Source organism: Delphinapterus leucas, chromosome 5 (genome assembly GCF_059928025.1).
Source record: "Delphinapterus leucas isolate spDelLeu-1000000601 "Yukka" chromosome 5, BTC_Dleu_Yukka2, whole genome shotgun sequence".
Classification (NCBI taxonomy): domain Eukaryota; kingdom Metazoa; phylum Chordata; class Mammalia; order Artiodactyla; family Monodontidae; genus Delphinapterus; species Delphinapterus leucas.
Genome location: NC_143133.1, coordinates 64,967,878 through 64,988,566, shown reverse-complemented (window position 1 = coordinate 64,988,566; position 20,689 = coordinate 64,967,878). Strand labels below are relative to the sequence as shown.

Genomic DNA, 20,689 nt, shown 5'->3' with positions numbered 1-20,689 from the left:
ATGTTCCCATATCTCTTCCCTCTTGCGTCTCCCTCCCTCCCACCCTCCCTATCCCACCCGTCCAGGCGGTCACAAAGCACCGAGCTGATCTCCCTGTGCTATGCGGCTGCTTCCCACTAGCTATCTACCTTACGTTTGTTAGTGTATATATGTCCATGCCTCTCTCTCGCTTTGTCACAGCTCACCCCTCCCCCTCCCCATATCCTCAAGTCCGTTCTCCAGTAGGTCTGTGTCTTTATTCCTGTCTTACCCCTAGGTTCTTCATGACATTTTTTTTCTTAAATTCCATATATATGTGTTAGCATACGGTATTTGTCTTTCTCTTTCTGACTTATTTCACTCTGTATGACAGACTCTAGGTCTATCCACCTCATTACAAATAGCTCAATTTCATTTCTTTTTATGGCTGAGTAATATTCCATTGTATATATGTGCCACATCTTCTTTATCCATTCATCCGATGGTGGGCACTTAGGTTGTTTCCATCTCCGGGCTATTGTAAACAGAGCTGCAATGAACATTTTGGTACATGACTCTTTCTGAATTTTGGTTTTCTCAAGGTATATGCCCAGTAGTGGGATTGCTGGGTCATATGGTAGTTCTATTTTTAGTTTTTTAAGGAACCTCCATACTGTTCTCCATAGTGGCTGAACCAATTCACATTCCCACCAGCAGTGCAAGAGTGTTCCCTTTTCTTCACACCCTCTCCAGCATTTATTGTTTCTAGATTTTTTGATGATGGCCATTCTGACTGGTGTGAGATGATATCTCATTGTAGTTTTGATTTGCATTTCTCTAATGATTAACGATGTTGAGCATTCTTTCATGTGTTTGTTGGCAGTCTGTATATCTTCTTTGGAGAAATGTCTATTTAGGTCTTCTGCCCATTTTGGGGTTGGGTTGTTTTTTTTTTGTTATTGAGCTTCATGAGCTGCTTGTAAATTTCGGAAATTAATCCTTTTTCAGTTGCTTCATTTGCAAATATTTTCTCCCATTCTGAGGGTTGTCTTTTGGTCTTATTTATGGTTTCCTTTGCTGTGCAAAAGCTTTTAAGTTTCATTAGGTCCCATTTGTTTATTTTTTGTTTTTATTTCCATTTCTCTAGGAAGTGGGTCAAAAAGGATCTTGCTGTGATTTATACACATTTATTTTTATTGGAGTTCATAGCACTTCTTGAATCTGTGACTTTAATCAATTTTTTAAAACTCCCAGTCCGAATTTCACATATTGTTTTTTCCCAGTTCCTTTTCTCCTCTCTTTCTGGGTTCCCAATCACAACATACCTGACATCACTGGATCACTGAATCTCATGTGTATTTTATGGTCTCTTCCATATTAGTCATCCTTTTGTCTCCTGATGCTTCAGTCTGGATAGTTTCTTCTGACTGATCAGTTCACTTATTCCTTCTTTTAGTTTTAACCTACTGTTAAATCTGTTTATTTCTTAATTTCACATATTGTATTTTTCAATTCTAGAATTTTCTTCTGAGTTTAAAAATTATAGTTTCCAGTTCTCTGCTAAAATTCTGCAGTTTGTCATTTAGTCTCTTCAGCATATTAATCATAGTTAAAGTCCACATCTGATACCTCCAGTACCTGGCCCTTTTGTGGGTTTGCTTCTATTGCAGTATTTTTCTCTTTATTTCACTCACATCTTTCTTCTATTTTGTCTGATTTTTCTTTTTCTTGAGTGCCAGACACAGAATTTGAAAAAAATTAGGAGATAATATGAGATCCAGGATGATGTTACTTTCTTCCAGAGAGAATTTACTTTTGCCTCTGGCAATCCCAGATCACCTGAATCCAATTGGGAATTGAGATGACTGGAATTTGGGCTTCAATTCATCAGAGGACTGATCACTACCCAGGGTATACTTCTGTGCTCCAATGAAATCCTGGGTATTTACCAGTCTACCTCTCCATGTCAAGCCCTGGATTCTACTTATCTTCTCGCTGACCCTGTGAATCTGTCAAAAGATTCCTTTAGTTTTTCAGCTTCACTGAACCTATAATGAAATGTTATCTTTTGTCACAGCATGATCCAGTGGAAAAATTCTTTAAAAATAAGAAGCCTAAGGACTTAGCATCTGGTCCTAGATATTATCTTTGTCCCTTAAGAACTCCCGTGATTGTGTTCTTATTTATTAGAAGATGACAATTTCTACCACTTACTTTAATTATTGTTTGAAACTCAAATTATGCAGTAAATGTCAAGCAATATACCAAAGTGCCAATATATTCATTAATTTAAACTGCAGTTGTTTAACCAATATTAAGTAACAAGAACAGCCTGATATAATACAGATTAGTGGGGATTTTAGGAGTATAGTTCATATATAGAGTTTTTTATTACGAGAAATAACAAATTCAAATATTTTTAACATTTCTAAATCTTACAGAACATTACCACCAAACAAATAAATATTTGTACGTACTTTTACATCCCATTTTTGTGCAAAGGTTCTTCAGGTCAGGATCCTTAGCTTGTGATTGTACTCCACACACAAATATTTTTGAGGTATTATTATTTGTTAAGACTGACATATGGGCAACTGTGTACCACGAACCTGTATTGACCATTAAGATATCATCATCCATATTTAATAAAGCCTTCACAGAATGGACAGCGAGACTTCGAGATTTGTCCTACAAGATAATGGTACAATTAGAATTTCGAAGGGTTTGACTAGAAGCATGTACTGACTTCTTTTTGCCTTAGGTAAAACAAAGTACTGGCAGAAATTCTGAAGAGATACCTAACGCATTCGAGTTTAAAACATCTTAACATATGTTAAAATATAAACTTAACAAAGATAACTGATATAAACTGACTTAAAACAATACCCTAACTTTGTTTAGCCTAAATTATGACTGTGATCATTTAACTTTTATACAGTGATAAGGCAATGCCAAAATCCCCAAAATGTGATTAACAGACTACTGATGTCCTGCCTTAGCTCCCATTCTTAAGCCTTCATGAAAATGCACCCATTTGCTACTGCCATTCTTTCTTCCCCATTACACTGTCATCTAAATGGCTGCTAGCTCACAGAGATTAAAAGTAAGATGGCTGACAAGCTTATAAAAGGGGGCTGGACAGATGAGTTTCTGCATCTGACCTCAGTGCTCAACAAGGTGTCACAACAAAATAAGGCCAAGAGACTCTGCCCAAGAATGCAGGTACTATGAAGGGATAAACCTTACAAAACTAAGGTGAATCTGAGGCAAGAATTGAAATCTAAGCACATAAAAATTAATTTAACCTGATTTCTTTTAATTTCTCATTCTATTGAAACCACATTATACCTCACATTCTCTTCCTGCATTGATAGCTGTTTATATATACACATCTTACAAATCAAAGCTGTAGGAATATAGTAAAGAGATAATGGGAAAGTATTACACATTGCATTTTCAAATGCAGGATGGCACTAGCATCTTCCCCAGAAATGGAAAGAAGAAAAGGAATCACTGTGCCTTCTCTTGAATCCTCCCTTGGGAGAGAAAAATATAGCCTTTTAGCTGTAGGCAATAAGAGTTCCCCCATCTATGGTGTGTAGGAAGAATATGTTCTTTACAATATGCCCACTTCACATGGGGCAAAGATGTCAAAGTATAAAATGAAAACTGGCTGTAGGGGAATTAATTTTATTCAAGGTGAAAATTAGGCCTTATAAACCTCCTTGATAACCTATACAAAATATAACCAATTTGTTAGGTTTTATTTTTAAGTGGAGGAATTCTCTGGGTGAGCAGCATTACTGAGAATCACAATGAAAGTAAGTGTTAGTTTACCTGAAATACAAGTTTATAATCTTTGAAAAGATCTATATTTAGAAGATCACTTTTAAGATGAGATGGAAAAATTAAGACATCATAGCAATGTTGATCCACAGCAAAGACTTTATTATCAATATGCAACACAGATTTGACTTTATTATAGCCTTTTTTCTTCAAACTATGATAAACTTCTTCAGGGCTGTAAATATATAACATTAGGATTTAATTACAAATATAACACATCAAAAGTGTTATTTAACACTAGAATCTTTTTCCTACAATAAATAAAAATATCACTGCAAATATTGCATCTAATGGAACTTGTAATTTTAGCCAACAATAAGTTGAAAAACAGAGACAAAAAAGTTAACACATTTATGTAATTACTTTTGGTAATCTGGTGATAAAATCCTGAACTAAACTATGATTCCCCAAACACTCCCCCAGATGAGCCCCCCATCCATTAAAAAGGTAATATTTCGTATCACATTATTTTGAAAGGCAAGTGACTTAAATAAAGAATTTGATTAGAAATCTTACCTGATTTTACACGTATTTATCCAAGCATAAAGTGGCAAAGTTGAGGCCCTTAGTTCCTGGTTCCTAACTGTTTCTGGAAGAATGTGGTAAATTGAAAGGGCATCATGTTTGATTCGACATCTTGCCAATGCCGCAGCCAATTTTGTCTTAAAACTAGAAACAGAAAATCCATTCTTGGTAAGTACTGCATTGAAGACAAGACTATCAATTTTCCACTAGAAACATTAACAATTAGAATTTTAACAAATACTTCTATAATTCTATTTCAAATTTTTGAAGTCTAAAATTAAAATTTGCCATATTTAAAAATGGAAATCCAATAATCCTGCTTCTTTTCTTCAGTTTTTGATGTCTCTGTATAGCTGTGTATCTCCTCAAATATTTTCTTTTTTAAAATTTATTTATTTATGGCTGCATTGGGTCTTCGTTGCTGCACGCGGGCTTTCTCTAGTTGTGGTGAGCGGGGGGCTACTCTTCATTGTGGTGTGCGGGCTTCTCATTGTCATGGCTTCTCTTGTTGCGGAGCATGGGCTCTAGGCACGCGGGCTTCAGTAGTTGTGGCACGCAGGCTCAGTAGTTGTAGCTCGTGGGCTCTAGAGCACAGGCTCAGTAGTCGTGGCGCACGGGCTTAGTTGCTCCGCGGCATGTGGAATCTTCCCAGATCAGGGCTCGAACCCGTGTCCCCTGCATTGGCAGGCAGATTCTTAACCACTGCGCCACCAGGGAAGTCCTCCTCAAATATTTAAAACAATTGCTGGCTGAGAGACAAATTTTATGTAATGAAAAAGGTGTAGGATTTAGAGTCAGACAAACGAAGTTAAATTCAGGCTCTGGGGCTTCCGTGGTGGCGCAGTGGTTGAGAGTCTGCCTGCCGATGCAGGGGACACGGGTTCGTGCCCCGGTCCGGGAAGATCCCACATGCCGCGGAGCGGCTGGGCCCGTGAGCCATGGCCGCTGAGCCTGCGTGTCCGGAGCCTGTGCTCCGCAACGGGAGAGGTCACAACAGTGAGAGGCCCGCGTACTGTAAAAAAAAAAAAAAAATTCAGGCTCTGTCACTTACTAGCTGTGTGACCTCAGGTGTGATACTGAATCTCTCATCAGCCTCAGTTTTCTCATCTGTAAAATGTGATCAGCTCACCTTGCAACTAATGTGGTGATTAATATCATGTGTGTAAAATACTTAGCACAGTGCCTAGCACGTGGCAGGCCCTCATTATAGGTCAGTTATTATTATCAGAGATGGCAACAGTGTACTCTTGATAAGATTAAGGAACTTTCATGAATATGTATCAAGTCCTTCCCAGTTCTGACTATCCCATACCTCAAAATTCCAAATAACAGAAAAGAAAAACAAGAACTGTTTAGCATAACCATGAAGACCCAATGATTTTTTTTTAATGTCATAGCCCAAATTTTTAATAAATGAGAACACAGGACTTACTCTTGACCTATATTCATAGCATTTTCACAATAGGAATCTAACTGAATAATAAACCTCAAGGATAACCTTGAATGAGAAATGAGGAAGGGATGCCACAAAAAGTCAAGTTCCTTGAGAATGGTGTATGTGGCTGCAGAAAGCTTAATAAGATAGAGACAGAGAGCGAGAGCAGGGGGTGGGGGGGGAGGGAGAGAGGGAGGGAGGGAGGGTGAGAACACAGGGGCACTTTGGGTGGGGGTAGAGGGGAGGGTTATCAAACATTAAGCCTTCTGGGGCTATCATAGAATTAGATTTGTGGGAACTTCCCTGGTGGCACAGTGGATAAGACTCCGTGCTGCCAAAGCAGGGGGCCCAGGTTCGATGTCTGGTCAGGAAACTAGATCCTACACGCATGCCACAACTAAGAGTTCGCATGCCACAACTAAGGAGTCTGTGTGCTGCAACTAAGACCCAGTGCAACCAAATAAATAAATTAAATTAAATTTTAAAAAAGAATTAGATTTGTGTAGTGCTATGTCCTGATGTCATAGAACTACAGCAAGGGACATTAAAAATAATTATATATTAATGCACATCAAAGAATAAATTAATATAAAGGGGATGAGTTACTGTTCTATATTATACACTGAGATGTTTCTGAGAACAGACTATTTTTGACTAAACAGTCCTTCCAAATACCTACGTAGTTCGAATTTACCATAATAAATGCTACTGACAATTATTCAATCATTAAATATAAAGATCAGAGATGTGAAGCCTAGAAAAATGTATGTGTTGTGTATATACAGGGAGTATAGGGAGAAAAGATTTTCCAAAACCCAGATAGCAAACATTTTGGACTGTGAATTTTAATATAATTTAATCATATAAAAAGTAACTTGAAGTATATGTACAGTTATAAAGATTCTTATATAAACATACAGTATCAGATTGAGGACAAAGACCAAATCCAAATGCTATTAGGATAACCAGATATATCACTTCCATAAATAAAATATCCTGTGATTGCTAAAAATACTTCCATAGCTTTAAGGTAGACTGCAATGATGAAAACGGAAGCAAAAACAGCCTTTCCCAACATTCTTGATCCAGAACTCCATCTCCTGCTACAATTTGTGTTATGGCAGAGAGTTGCTTAATTATCTTTTTATCAGCATCCCTGTCATACACGTAGCCAGAGCTTTGTTTCTGTATGTTAAATTGTAGTTATATAATTCCTAAGCTTAAATCTTAAATGAACCCATTAGCTACAGGCCAGAATCCAAACTCTTTATCATGACACACAAGGATATTAATAATTTAACCTGAACCAACTCTTCCTTTCTCAATTCTCACCACTCACATCCATAAATCTACCTCTAGTCACACACTGAACTATTTACCACTTTTGCTTACATGCCACATCCATTCCCCTCTTTCTCTACTTTGCTGTTCCTCTGTCTCTCCAGCCAGTATGGTTTGGACTCTGCAATCAGATTACCTGGGTTCAGATTCTGGTTCCACTAATTACTAGCTATGTGACTTTAGACAAGTTACTTAGCTTCTCTAAGCTCTAGGAATTAAGAAGTAGTATCTAACTTATAGAATGGTTGCAAAGATAATTTTGAATGTATTTAAAGTTAAGTTATTCAAGAAATGATAATGATTAATATGCTTAATCTTTTTTTTTTTTTTTTTTGGCTGTGTCATGTCTTAGTTGAGGCACACGGGATCTGCATTAAGGCATACGGGATCTTTCGTTGAGGCACGGCTTCTCTCTAGTTGTGGCGTGCGGGTTTTCTCTTCTCTAGTTGTGGCGTGTGAGCTCCAGAGCGTGTGGGCTCTTTAGTTGTGGCACGCGGGCTTAGTTGCCCCGCGGCATGTGGGATCTTAGTTCCCCGACCAGGGATCGAACCCGTGTCCCCTGCAGTGGAAGGCGGATTCTTTACCACTGGACCACCAGAAAAGTCCAATATGCTCATTCTTTTATTACTAGTATTAATCAAGTACTGTTATCAGACCTGAGCTATAAAGATTAAAAGATAGTTTCTATCGTTAAGTAATTTACAATTAGGTGGTAAAACAGACATATAAACAAATAATTATAGCTCAACATGGTTAATGTTATAAGATACATAGATAAAGAAGAGAGTAAATGTACTGGAAGAAGAACAAAATCAGCCTAAAGGGACTTCCAAGAGGAGAAACCTGAACTATTAAAGGAAAAGCAAGAATTTTCCAGACCACAAGAAGAGAAAAGATATACAGACAGAGGGCAGAGTACCGTAAAAAATGGAGATGTTAAACAGCAAAGCATATTTACAGAGCAATGTTTCCATTTAGAGCAGAAACCTACAGGTTTCTATTCTAAGCACCACTTCCCTTCTGGGAATAGAAACTTCCCCTCTTACGAAAAATGTTCCTCTCCTCCCTCCATTCATATAATTTTCTTGGGAGGTGTTCCTAACTGACTCTGTCTCCTTGACTACAGTTGATTGGGAGAGGGTGAGCACTTGACCCAAACCAGAGTCAAGCGAATTTTTGTGTGCAGCAACCGAGAGTCAAGCCAGTCTTTCTAGTTTTCGTGCTGTGTACGATGTAAAGCTCCTGAGTAGTCAGCAGCCAAGTTTCCCATTCTATGAACAGAAGAAAAGATCCAAGAATGAAGGTAAAGCACACAAAGAGGCAGAGACTAGAGTCGAAGAGAGCCCTGATGATACTTGAGCCACAGGATTTAGTTAGTAGAAGCGTAGCCACATCAATGTCTTTCCTGCAAGTCTCATTGTTCAATTCTTCCGTGTGATACCTTATAGTAAAATTTCTCTTTTGTCTAATCTAGTTTGAGTTGGAGTCCTGTGTGTTGTCAAAAAAGAATCCTACCTAATACAAAAAAGGTTTTACTCCGTTTTGGCTTCAAATTTTCAGAAATTTTACCTAACAATGAACAAAATATTTCAAGTTTTTTTTGTTGTTGTTAGTTTGTTTTGCTTTTTGTTTTTGTTTTGTTTTGTTTTGGCCACACCACATGGCTTGTGGAATCTTAGTTCCCTGACCAGGGACTAAACCCAGGCCCTCCGCAGTGAAAGTGCCAAGTCCTAACCACTGGACTGCCAGGGAATTCCCAAAATATCTCAAGTTTTGGAGTGCCATTAGTAATGCCTAACACAAAAGAAATATGGTTCTCTTTAAATATAAATTGAGTATTTTCTTAATGCCAAAGGATAATCTTCAGTGAACTGTTTGAATTTCCCATACAAATATAAAATCAGACATCATACTGACAACTGTTTCAGAATATTCACTAAGTAAGTGAAATGGGCTAAGAGTTTCCAAAGAAGGGGTGGAGAGAATATGAGAGACAAAAACCCATGAACAAGTGTTTAGGGAGCATTTCAGCAAATGAGAAACCCTGGAGCATTATGTGAATGAGAAAACTGAGGAATAGCAGAAAAGGGATATATCCAAGCAAAAGTGATTTATCCCAAAAATCCATGGATGGTTTTAACATTCATAAATCATTCAATGTGAATTACCTTACCACATTAATAGAATAAAGGAGAAAAAGGGCTTCCCTGGTGGCACAGTGGTTTAGAGTCCACCTGCCGATGCAGGGGACGTGGGTTCGTGCCCCGGTATGGGAGGATCCCGCGTGCCACGGAGCAGCTGGGCCCGTGGGCCATGGCCGCTGGGCCTGTGTGTCCAGAGCCTGTGCTCCGCAACGGGAGAGGCCACAGCGGTGAGAGGCCCGCGTACCCCCCCCCAAAAAAAAGGAGAAAAAAATGACCATTTCAGATGCTTATCCCAAAACTCTGATCTCTGTTTTCTTGCTTTAGTAAGACTACAGTTTTCCTCTTGAGATCCTCCTTCCTGCACTGCAGTTGGAAAGTACCTGTAGGTGTATAGCCAGGACTATTCTAGGGCTCACCTCATTTGTTTTCATTCTCTCAAGGATCAAAATTCTGTGCTGCTTTTTGTCTAATGTCCAAAATATTTGCCTCATATATTTTGTCCATCTAGTTGTTTACAAGAGGAATATAGCTTGATCCTAGATACTCTGTCATGACTATATAATCACTTTTTTAAAATATCACTTTACCTGCCATGTGGAACAGATTGTGAAAAAGTAAGAGTTACAGGCAGGGAAGGAGGACTACTATTGCAGTAGTCCAAGTGACCCATTATAGTGGCTTGGATTTGGACAGTAGGAGTGGAAATGGAAACAAGTAGACACATTCAGCATGTTTTCCAATTGGAGTTACAGAACTTGATGTATTAGGTGTGGTATGGGCACCGGGGAGGGGAGGAAAGAGGAATCAAGGATGATATCTAAGAAGCTGGTGGTGCCTTAATTGTAATGGGGAAGGTTTCAGGACAGTTTTAGGTGGTTTGGGAGGATGGACCACTAAGTCTTTCCTCTCCTGCCTCTCTACTCTTTCACTGCCCATTCCCCAATTCTGCCTCACCAAAGCCCAACAAATTATTTGGCAGAATCAGATTCTTGGGCTAGTGTAAGGCAGGGGGGGAGTAAGAAAGGAAGAAGCTGTGGTCTCCTTTTATTTAACCCAGTCACATAGTATTTAAAATATAGTTGCATTTTGTACAAGGAATGAGTTCTTAAAGACCTTGCATATGTCAAAAATGATAATAGGTGTCATCTTGGATTATATCTCTAAAGCTATGAACAGATGAAGAAAAAGACACAAGTTGGACTAATAAGAACCTGCTGTATAAAAAAATAAATAAAAGAAAATTAAAAAAAAAGATACAAGTTGGTAGAGTGATAAAACACAAGGATCTCTGGAAGAGACAATAACAACAAAGATCAAACAATTTTCATAAGGAGGAAATAATTCTCATTCAATTTCTTGCTAAATAATTACTTCTATCACCTCTTAAAATTAGTCTTCGTCTTCTTGGTAGAAACATAACTAAAGTATACTTCAAGCTTACAATGATTCTATTTCCCTGGGGACAACAGTGCCCAGCCCCAAGCCACAGAAGATCTACAGATGTTGGCCGCTACCATTCTGTCTCAGTTCAGAATTCTGCTCCATTGGCTATGGGGGATTGGCCCAGGGGAATGCACCTGACCTACATGGAACCAATCAAATTCCCAGGGGAGGGATTATAATTTAGAATTGGGGTTAGAGACAATAAGTTAGTCTAAGTGAAGAAACTAACAACTGTAACAAGTAAGCTCAAGACGTGGAGTGCAATAGCAGGGTTTTCTCCATGTAGACTAGAGAAGCAGAGAAGGCAGATCTGCAGAGGAAAAGAATGAAGCAGATATTGAGAGAAGCAGAGTTAAAAAGATAGAGACAAAGAAGCAGAGATAAAGGTCCTGACATCTTTCCAGCTCCTGCTTTCATCCTCTTCCTGATTCTCTGAGTTGCATGAGACATTCCAATACCTTTATAAGAACATTTTCCATTTTGCTCAGGCTAACTGAAGATGGCTTCTATTACTTGAAAGCTGAGACTCTTGATTAAAACCCTTTAGTGTTATCTTTATACATGTATTTTCTCAGCATGATTTTTATCATTATACATGGGGTTTTTTCAGTGTTATCTGTATATAAGTATACTGCACTACTGTTCTCTGCAATTCAATCACTAAATACACGCATTTCTCCGATAGCATATTATGAATTGAGTATAGCATGAATATGTGGGAATAAGATCTGCATTATATGAAGCTCTATTGGTTTGGGTAGGGGGAAAAACTGCACTGACAGCTTCTTGCTCTGACAAGAATGCAACCAGATGTGTGTCAAGGCAGGAGGTAGCATGGTATGTATTATGGGGAAAGGGAAAAATCTGGAGAATCAGGAACCTAAGACAGTAATATCTTCTGGTTCCTCTGGCCTCCTGAGCCATGACCTTTGCTTATCCTATTTCCTGCCTGGCTTGCTAACATTCTCAGCTAAAAATCTGCTGCTCATGAAACCACAGTCTGGTCTTTCTTACTTGGTTGGAGCCCTGTGGCTTTCCTAACCTCAGCTCTCATTATGCTCACTGAGACTAAGTTGAGACTTCCATGAACATCTCCTGAGTCCCGACTAAGTCAAACAGAAACTGACAGCAGCTCAGGAAAGCTGAAACTCAGAGCCTGTCCCAGAGCATACTGCCCCACCAACTTTTCTCTGATGTATCTGCACCCATCGTGGGTGCCCATCCTCAGAGGCAGGTTGCCTGGTACTGGTATGGGTGAAGTAGTTGCCCAGAAACCTATGCAGTAATCAGGGGCAAGATCCTTACTTATCTAACACAGAGGGTACATGCATCTGATTGCTTTTGCTTTTCTCCATCTCCAAATTTCTCATGGCTACAACTGACATGAGATATGACTATGTCATATCTTTCATCTTCTAGAGTACTTTAGCCACCACTCACTATCTTAAGTGGAAGGAGTAGTAGCATATAAATGGTTAAATCCTGGGCTCTAAAGTCAGCATTCCTGAATGTGTATTCTGGCTACTCCCCTTTCTAGCTCTATGGCATTAGGCAGGGTCTTTTAACATGTCTGTGCCTCAGTTTTCCCATGTGTAAAAATACAGGTTGGTAACAATATCTACCTCAAAGAGTTGTTATGTAAAGAGCTTCTTATAACAATGATTGATACATATTAAGTGTTCAATAAAGGTAAGTTATTACTATAACTCCATTACGTGAGTCCTCTGGTCTCAACCTTCAATACTGTAAGTGAAACTGCTTGAGTTTCCCATAATAATATAAAATGACATATGACAACTGTTGCAGATTATTCACCTGGTAAAAATCTTCCTACAAGATTGCTGTTGTTGCTATATTGTGCTTTCTATTAAGGTTCAACGATGTAATAACAAAAGCCCTAACAACAGTAGCATTTAACACTGATTGACTATCTACTAAGTGTCTGACTCTAAGCTCAGCACTTTATATACATTAGTTTATTTACTTCTCCCAACCACCTTTTTAGGTAGATGCTATTATTATCCCCATACTAGGTTTCTGCTGATATTTAGGATAAAAGGAAAACAAATTTAAAACATGTTAGTTTTGTTCTTAACTACTAACATGAAGTTGTAGATCTTTTTTTTCAACTTGGAACAGTGACAGGTTCTTATCTACTGTTGGAATTTTCTTGTTTGATACATGTTAGATTTTTTTTAAAGAGCTATAAACAAAGCCAGGTAAACAAATAATAGCAGTTTCAAATGAAGTGTAACTTAAGTACGTGCTAAAAATTGTCAGGAATTTTTCATCATTTTCCAAATACTTACAAGTTGGATCTTACAATTCAAGCTTTGAAAAACAACTTGAATTTAAGCAGAATATTTACCCTGTTCAAGATTTGTTTGTAAAGGAACTCAAGAAACTTATGAACTTTTATATTTTTTCTCTATAAAATTTTAACAGTTATCTACACATTATATTGTACACAATTTCACCAGTGAAAATACCAAAAATGATTTCATATAAAACATTGTTTTCACCTTTACAATTACCTGTTAAGAAGGTTCTCTACTTCTAGAACTTCCGCTATAGACTCTTCATTATCAGAAAGGAGACGAGCTTGAAATTTTCTATCTTGGAAATCATACAGCATCACAATGATAAGACTGTTCAAATGATCTGGCTACCAAGGGGAAACACACATAAAGAAAAGCATACAAACAATATCTAATAGCAATATTTTCCATTCCATTGTTTTTCATAAGAGAGCAGTCATAAAAATATGACTATTTTTACATAGTCTGGTTGAATTGGGAGATAGAAGAGGACTGCAAAGGGACTTCCCTGGTAGCACAGTGGTTAAGAATCCACCTGCCAATGCAGGGGACACAGGTTGAGCCTTGGTCTGGGAAGATCCCACATGCTGCGGAGCAACTAAGCCCATGCACAACTACTAAAGCACGCACTCCTAGAGCCCGTGCTCCACAACAAGAGAAGCCACCGCAATGAGAAGCCCACGCACCACAACAAAGAGTAGCCCCCGCTTGCTGCAACTAGAGTGCCCGTGCACAGCAACAAAGACCCAATGCAGCCAAAAATAAATAAATAAATACATACATACATACATAAATAAAAGAAAAAAGAAAAGGACTGCAAACTAGAAAAAAAATCCAATAAAAAACAAACCTCTCAAAAAGGACAATTTTTGGCAGATTCATCAAATGAAAGGAGTGGGATCTATATTAGAAGCCTTAGAAGTATGAGAGTTAAGGACGTGTTTTGAAGAAGTCTCAGCATTAAACAAACTAGTTATTTAAATCTGAAGGCTTTTTAGTACTTTCTAATTAACAACCACGAAACAAGTAATTATATAAAAGTTATACACTTACTATTATGGTGCTTGGGAAAATATAGCTGTCTATTAATATAGTTTCCAAAATATCTTGAACTACAAGACAAGGAAAATGTCTGTTACTGAAAACTCCAAAGCTGAAAATGAAAATTTTGGAATCAAAATACACTTTGGACAATGCTATAAAATACTTTTACTTTCATATCTAAAACATACCTAATTCTTGATAAAGACTCAAATTACAATGACATGATGAAATATTTGTAATCTTTATGAATCCTGGACCCCTGTGACTCAGGCTCCACACGGAATCACAGTCAAAGGAGTATTATCTGAATAGCTGAAGTAGTAATAAAGGAATTCCAATCTTTAATTTATATCCCTTGAAAAACATTAAAGAGGATCTCATTTATAATGTCTTATCCTCTTTATGTTGCATATTGTTGGATTCAATTTGCTAATACTTTATTATACAGGGCACATGAGTCTCCTTTTGTTATAACTACTTAACTATATATATATATATCATATTACAGATGCTTTAATAAACATAGATTTTTGTTCTGTGTTTATGTTCATGAAGGATATTGGTCTATAATTTTCTTTTCGCAATATCTTTGTCAATGTTGGTATTAGGATTTAAACTCTGGAAGAGTTTGTGTTAAATTGGTGTTATTTCTTACTTAAATATTTGGTAGAACTCACTAGTGACGACATTGATAAGATGACATTTAATCTAAGTCCCAAATGACAAGGAGTTAGCCATGTAAAGATCCGGAAGAAGAAAGCATTCCAGGCAGAGGGATAATTGCAGAGGTACTAAATGAAAACACATGAACACATTTTAAAACCTCCACAGGGCACACGAGTGTTCTTTTGTTATAACTACTTAAGTATATATATCATATAACAAATGCTTTAGTCAGTTAACAGGGAGCTAAGACAGCTTCAATTCATTCAACATTTATGGAACACCTCCTATATACACAATACACACTGAATTTCAGTTTTTATCTGGGGGATGGGAAAACTAAAAAGAATTGACAAACTTGGGAGCACAGACTCCAATTTTCATAGGAAATCTTTCAGGTATCATTACCCATATTTTAGCCACCAATTGTGGCTGTATTGTACAAGGCAATATCCCCATTTCACTTACAAGGAAAATGAAGTTTACAGTTCCACACCCTTAGTACTCGCAAACCAATTCCTATCTACTTCACAGTTTCTCAGCATGAGTCCCAATTTTTGTCACAGAAAATATACTTGTCATAAGAATGAAGGACTTCTAAGATAGCACACCTGCATAGGCTATAGAACTTTGAGCAATGGAGTTGCTGGACTCCTAAAAATAGGAGCAGTAGAATGAAGGAAAAGAAGACAGAACATGATTTTGCCAACACTGCATTTTTTTCCTAGGGCTCCTGTCAAAACTGACAATCTCTGGGCTGTCTCTAATATTGTGCAGAATGCATTGCCTTTATATATCTATAGTTTACAGAACATTCTCACATAGCAATATCAACATTACTTATGTATACTCTAGATAGTGCTTTCTATGTGCTAGACACTGTTCTAAATGCTTTCCATATATTAATTCATTTAACCCTCACAACCCTATGAATTAGCTACCATCATTATCCCATTTTATAAAGTAGGAAATGAGGCACTGACTGGTTCAGTAATATTTTCATAGTCACACAGCAAGAGTCAGATCAGGGACTCAAACCCAGGCAGTCTGGCACCCAAGTGCACGCTCCTCACCACATTATGCTGCCTATCCTCTACTCACTCTTACAACAAACCAGACTGGCTAAATAAAACATACTGCTAATGACTGATGTGGGTTATCAGGACTTATTTGAAGATAGCAAACCTCACATATCCTAGTTCAGCACAATAGCTCCAATTATCCCTAGTGCCCCACTAATTAAAGCCTCTTCTCTTTTGTCTGTTGAAGGGAACTCTTAATCCTCATTCTTCATGTTTCCAATGCAGAAGGCCTTCCCTAGAGAAACACCCTTGGACTCTCTCCCTACCCCTTACTTATCACTCCATGTGAAAAGAAAATTGAGTTTAATTAGTGAATTTGGAAGAATGAACAGGGGCATATATCACTCCCTCCCCCTTCCAGTCTTTGTCTGCCAGTGTTTCTGCAGGAGGTGGGCATGCATTCCAGACTGCTCTTTGCCACGTGCCTTGCATGAGTTGGGTGGAGGGATCTGCAATTCTTCAGCTGTGTCTAGATTAGACGGTAAGTTCTAATTCAGGGATAAAGTATTTGCAAGCCTGCTTGACTGAAGATCTAAAGCCATGTCCCCGGACATCTTTTTTTTTTTTTTCTCTCCATGGGTTCCAAACTCAAGTGTAAAAGGAAGAGTGCTATTTATTGGACCCCTAAAACTCACACAGTCTGTCTGATCATCCCTCCCGTTCTGGAAGAAAGATGGAAGATAGTTCTTCTTTTGACTCTCCCCTAGGTTCTCCTTCTCTATTTTTATTGTGTTCATAGAGTTTCCTTCAAATGATCCACTTTATATAATTCACTTCTAGAACTTTCATTTCAAGGATGCCAAGGCTGAGAGGGATCAAGAAGGTGGAGTAGGAAGATGTGGAGCTCACCTCTCCCCCAAAAGAGTTCAAAATTACTTCTACATGTGGAACAATTTTCAGGGAAAACTAACTGGAAACTGGCAGAAGAACAAAGGCAGCAAGAAACAGCTCCACGTAACCAGGCAGAGACAGAAAAAAAAAAAAAAAAGCATCAGGTTGGGAACTGAGCCCCCAGGAGTGACCTCTGTAAGGAAGAGAAGGTCCACACAGGTGGACCCTCGCCCTGGGGAGTAAGCAGGTCAAACCACAATCTGGGCATCCCAGTCCTGGGGTCCTGCGTAGAGGAGACAGGCCCCCTTGTCTGCTGAGAAATCCACTGGGACAGACAGAGGGCTGGAGAAGCCTAGGCTCTACACGTGAGGAGTGACCACATGCTGGCTTGCTGAGAACCAGGGCAAAGAGAGCCTTGCACTGGCAACTGCCGCCTTGCCCCACTTCCCAATCCAAAGAGGCGAACACCCTGGCCCCATTCACTCCACACCACAGCCGGGCATGAAATCTGGGCAGAGACTCAGTGTAGCTGCACAGAGACAGACCGGGGCACCTGGGCTGTGATCCGGGTGGAGCCACAGCAGCCACTGTCAGCATGCATGTGAGGTAGCGCCACAGGAGCCTGCAGTGGCTAAGTGCTGAATCTTGGGCATATAGGCCCTAGGAGAGAACTCAATCTAGCTACCGCAGAGATAGCTGGGAGGTCCTGGGGCGTGGTGTGGATGGAATGGTGACAACCACTGTCAGCAAGCTCAGGAGTAGCAGTGGTTAGTCTCCTAGCAAGAATACCCCAGTGTGCCCACACCACACCGCAGCTTAGCACTAGATATGGGGCAGACAGTTCCTGGGAGTCTGCCACAGAGGCAGCCCAGACCTCAGGCAGCAGCTCTGTCACCTCAATTCCTGCAGCCACAACACCCCGACCCTCAGCCCCAGCCTACTCCACACCATAGCCTTTAACTAGATCTGAGACAAAACAGATAAAGGGACACAACCCTGGGCTGCTTCTGAGTGGAACTATGGATGCCTACACAGGCAGCACACAGGTGCTCTGTGACCATGTGGGCGTCACTTGCTTCAGAAATCACCTCCTTTGGGGCACAGCATGTACTCAAGGGCAATGGAGTCCGACTGAACCCAACCCTCAAGCCTTCCACCCCAACAACTGGGGAGCAGACCCTGCCCCTGACAGGGCAGTGACAGCCACGGAGCAGAGAGAAAGCCCTGCCTCACATCCAGTACAGGCTCTGGACACCAGAATACCAGCCACACTCCCATCAAGGGGATAATGGCCAGCACACCCTGAGGAAAGATGCGGCTGAAGTCCATACCAAAACCAGCCACTGTGCCAAAAACACTGGACACACACAATCTATGCAGGGACACTCCCACATAAAAACACCCTTCAAGACCACCATAGATAACTGTTCCTCCTAAATTCATAGAGACAGAGAAAGTTACGTAAAACAAAAAGGCAGAGGAACTACTCCCAATTAAAAGAACAAGAGAAATCCCCTGAAAGAACAGATAATAAAACAGAGTTCACGGGCTTCCCTGGTGGCACAGTGGTTGAGAATCTGCCTGCTAATGCAGGGGACACGGGTTCGAGCCCTGGTCTGGGAGGATCTCACATGCCACAGAGCAATGAGGCCCGTAAGCCACAACTACTGAGCCTGCGCGTCTGGAGCCTGTGCTCCGCAACAAGAGAGGCCATGACAGTGAGAGGCCCATGCACCGCGATGAAGAATGGACCCCGCTTGCCACAACTAGAGAAAGCCCTCGCACAGAAACGAAGACCCAACACAGCAAAAATAAATTAATTAATTAATAAACTCCTACCCCCAACATCTTCTAAAAAAAAAAAAAGAGCTCACTAGTTTACTAGACCCTGAGTTCAAAAAGGAGATAATAAAAATTCTAACTGATTTAAGAAAGAGTATCGATAGAAATACACATCACTGTAATGAGGAACTAGAAGCTATAAAGATGAACCAATCAAAAATAGACAATTCAATTGCTGAGATTAAAAACCAATCTAGAAGCAATGAAGAGCAGACTAAATGCCACAGAAGAATGAATAAGTGACCTGGAAGATAGCAAAATGGAAATCACTAAATCAGAAGAGCAGACAGAAAGACAATGAAAAAAAAAATGATATCAACATACGAGATTTATGGGATAATACAAAACGTGCCAACGGATGCCTAATAGGTGTTCCAGAAGGGAAAGGGAAAGAGAAAGAGAATTGAAAGTGTAATTGAAGAAATTATGGCTGAAAACTTCCCAAACCTAAACAAGGAAACAGATCTCAGGTACAGGAAGCACAGAAGGTCCCAAATAAGATGAACCCAAAGAGACCCACACCAAGACATATCATAATTAAAATGACAAATTTATTTTATTTTATTTTATTTGGCCACACCACACCGCTTGCAGGATTTCAGTTCCCTGACCAGGGATCAAACCCGGGCCACAGCAGTGAAAGTGCCAAGTCCTAACCACTGGACCACCAGGGAATTCCCTAAAATGACATTTAAAAATAAAGAAAGGATTCTAAAGGCAGCAAGAGAAAAACAAAGAGTCAGTTACAAGGGAACCCCCATATGGCTATCAGCAGATTTCTCTGCAGAAAACTTCGCAGTCCAGAAAGGAGTGGCATTACATATTCAAAGTCCTGAAAAGGAAAACATGCAACCTAAGATACTCTACCCAGCAAGATTATCATTTAGAACAGAAGAAGAGAAAATTTCTTAGACAAGCAAAAACTAAAAGAACTCAGCAATATTAAACCTACCCTAAAAGAAATATTGAAGGATATTCTCTAAATAGAAAAGAAGCAAGAAACTATAGGAAAGGGAAAATCACAATAGGAAAGGCAAATATATAAAAGGATGGAAGATCACTTAAGTCAGTACACAGATTAAAAAACAATCAAAAAATTGTAAAAGCAATTATAACTACAACTAACAGTAAAAAGATATTCATGAAGATGTAAAATAGGACAGCAAAATCACAAAATGTGGGTGAGGGGAGTATAAAAATATAGATCATTTAGAATGTGTTTGAAGTTGAATGACTATCAGTTTAAAGCCAGTAGACACAGCTGTGAGTTAACATACTTGAACATACTTGAAACTACAGTATATTTTAAATTTGTGGTTACTCCATGGTAACCACAAATTTAAAATATACTATAGTTTCACAAGAACCAAAAAGAAAGTAACTCAAGCATACTACAAAAGAAAATTATCAAACCACAAAAGGAAAAACAAAAAGAAGAAATAAAGAACTATAAAAACAACTGAAAAACAAGGGTTAAACGGCAATAAGTACATACTTATCAATAATTACCTTAAATGTCAATGGACTAAATGCTCCAATCAAAAGACACAGCGTGGCAGACTGGATGAAGAAACAAAAACAAAAAACAAGAACCCGTAGTGTGCTGCCTACAAGAGACTTCCTTCAGGGTGAAAGACACACAGACTGAAAGTCAGGGGATGAAAATAGATAGCTCATGCAAATGGAAACACAAAGAAAGCGGGGGTAGCAATATTCACATCAGACAAAATAGACTTTAAAACAAAGTCCATAAAGAAAGACAAAGAAGGGCATTATATAATGATAAAGAGATCAATACAAGAAGATAATATGCTCGTTAACATATAATCCTCCAATACAGCAGCACCTAAACATATAAAAGAAACACTAACAGACATAAAGGGAGAAACTGACAACAATAGTAGCCAACCTTAACACCCCTTTGACATCAATGGACAGATCATCCAGACAAAAAATAGGTAAGGCAACAGAGGTTCTAAATGACACAATCAGTTGAACTTAATTGATATCTACAGAATACTACATCCAAAAAAACCAGAATACAGATTCTTTTCAAGGGCACATGAAATGTTCTCTAGGACAGACCACATACTAGGTCATAAAACAAGCCTCAACAAATTTAAAAGGACAGAAATTATTTGAAACATCTTATCTGACCACAACAGTATGAAACCAGAAATCAACCACAGAAAGAAAAACAGGAAAAGAATGAACACA

General features: G+C 38.9%; 1 protein-coding gene across 1 annotated transcript in view; it reads right to left on the bottom strand.

The window, feature by feature from the left end:
* NSUN7 (NOP2/Sun RNA methyltransferase family member 7) overlaps window positions 1-20,689 on the bottom strand; it is a 67,489-nt gene that overhangs the window by 34,908 nt on the left and 11,892 nt on the right. Inside the window, exons 2-6 of the mRNA XM_089911834.1 lie at window positions 14,064-14,122; window positions 13,227-13,357; window positions 4,321-4,473; window positions 3,796-3,979; window positions 2,436-2,646 (exon numbers count right to left, since the gene is read on the bottom strand). Coding sequence (XP_089767960.1) covers window positions 2,436-2,646; window positions 3,796-3,979; window positions 4,321-4,473; window positions 13,227-13,357; window positions 14,064-14,122 — 738 coding nt within the window. The remainder of the gene's footprint in view (window positions 1-2,435; window positions 2,647-3,795; window positions 3,980-4,320; window positions 4,474-13,226; window positions 13,358-14,063; window positions 14,123-20,689) is intronic.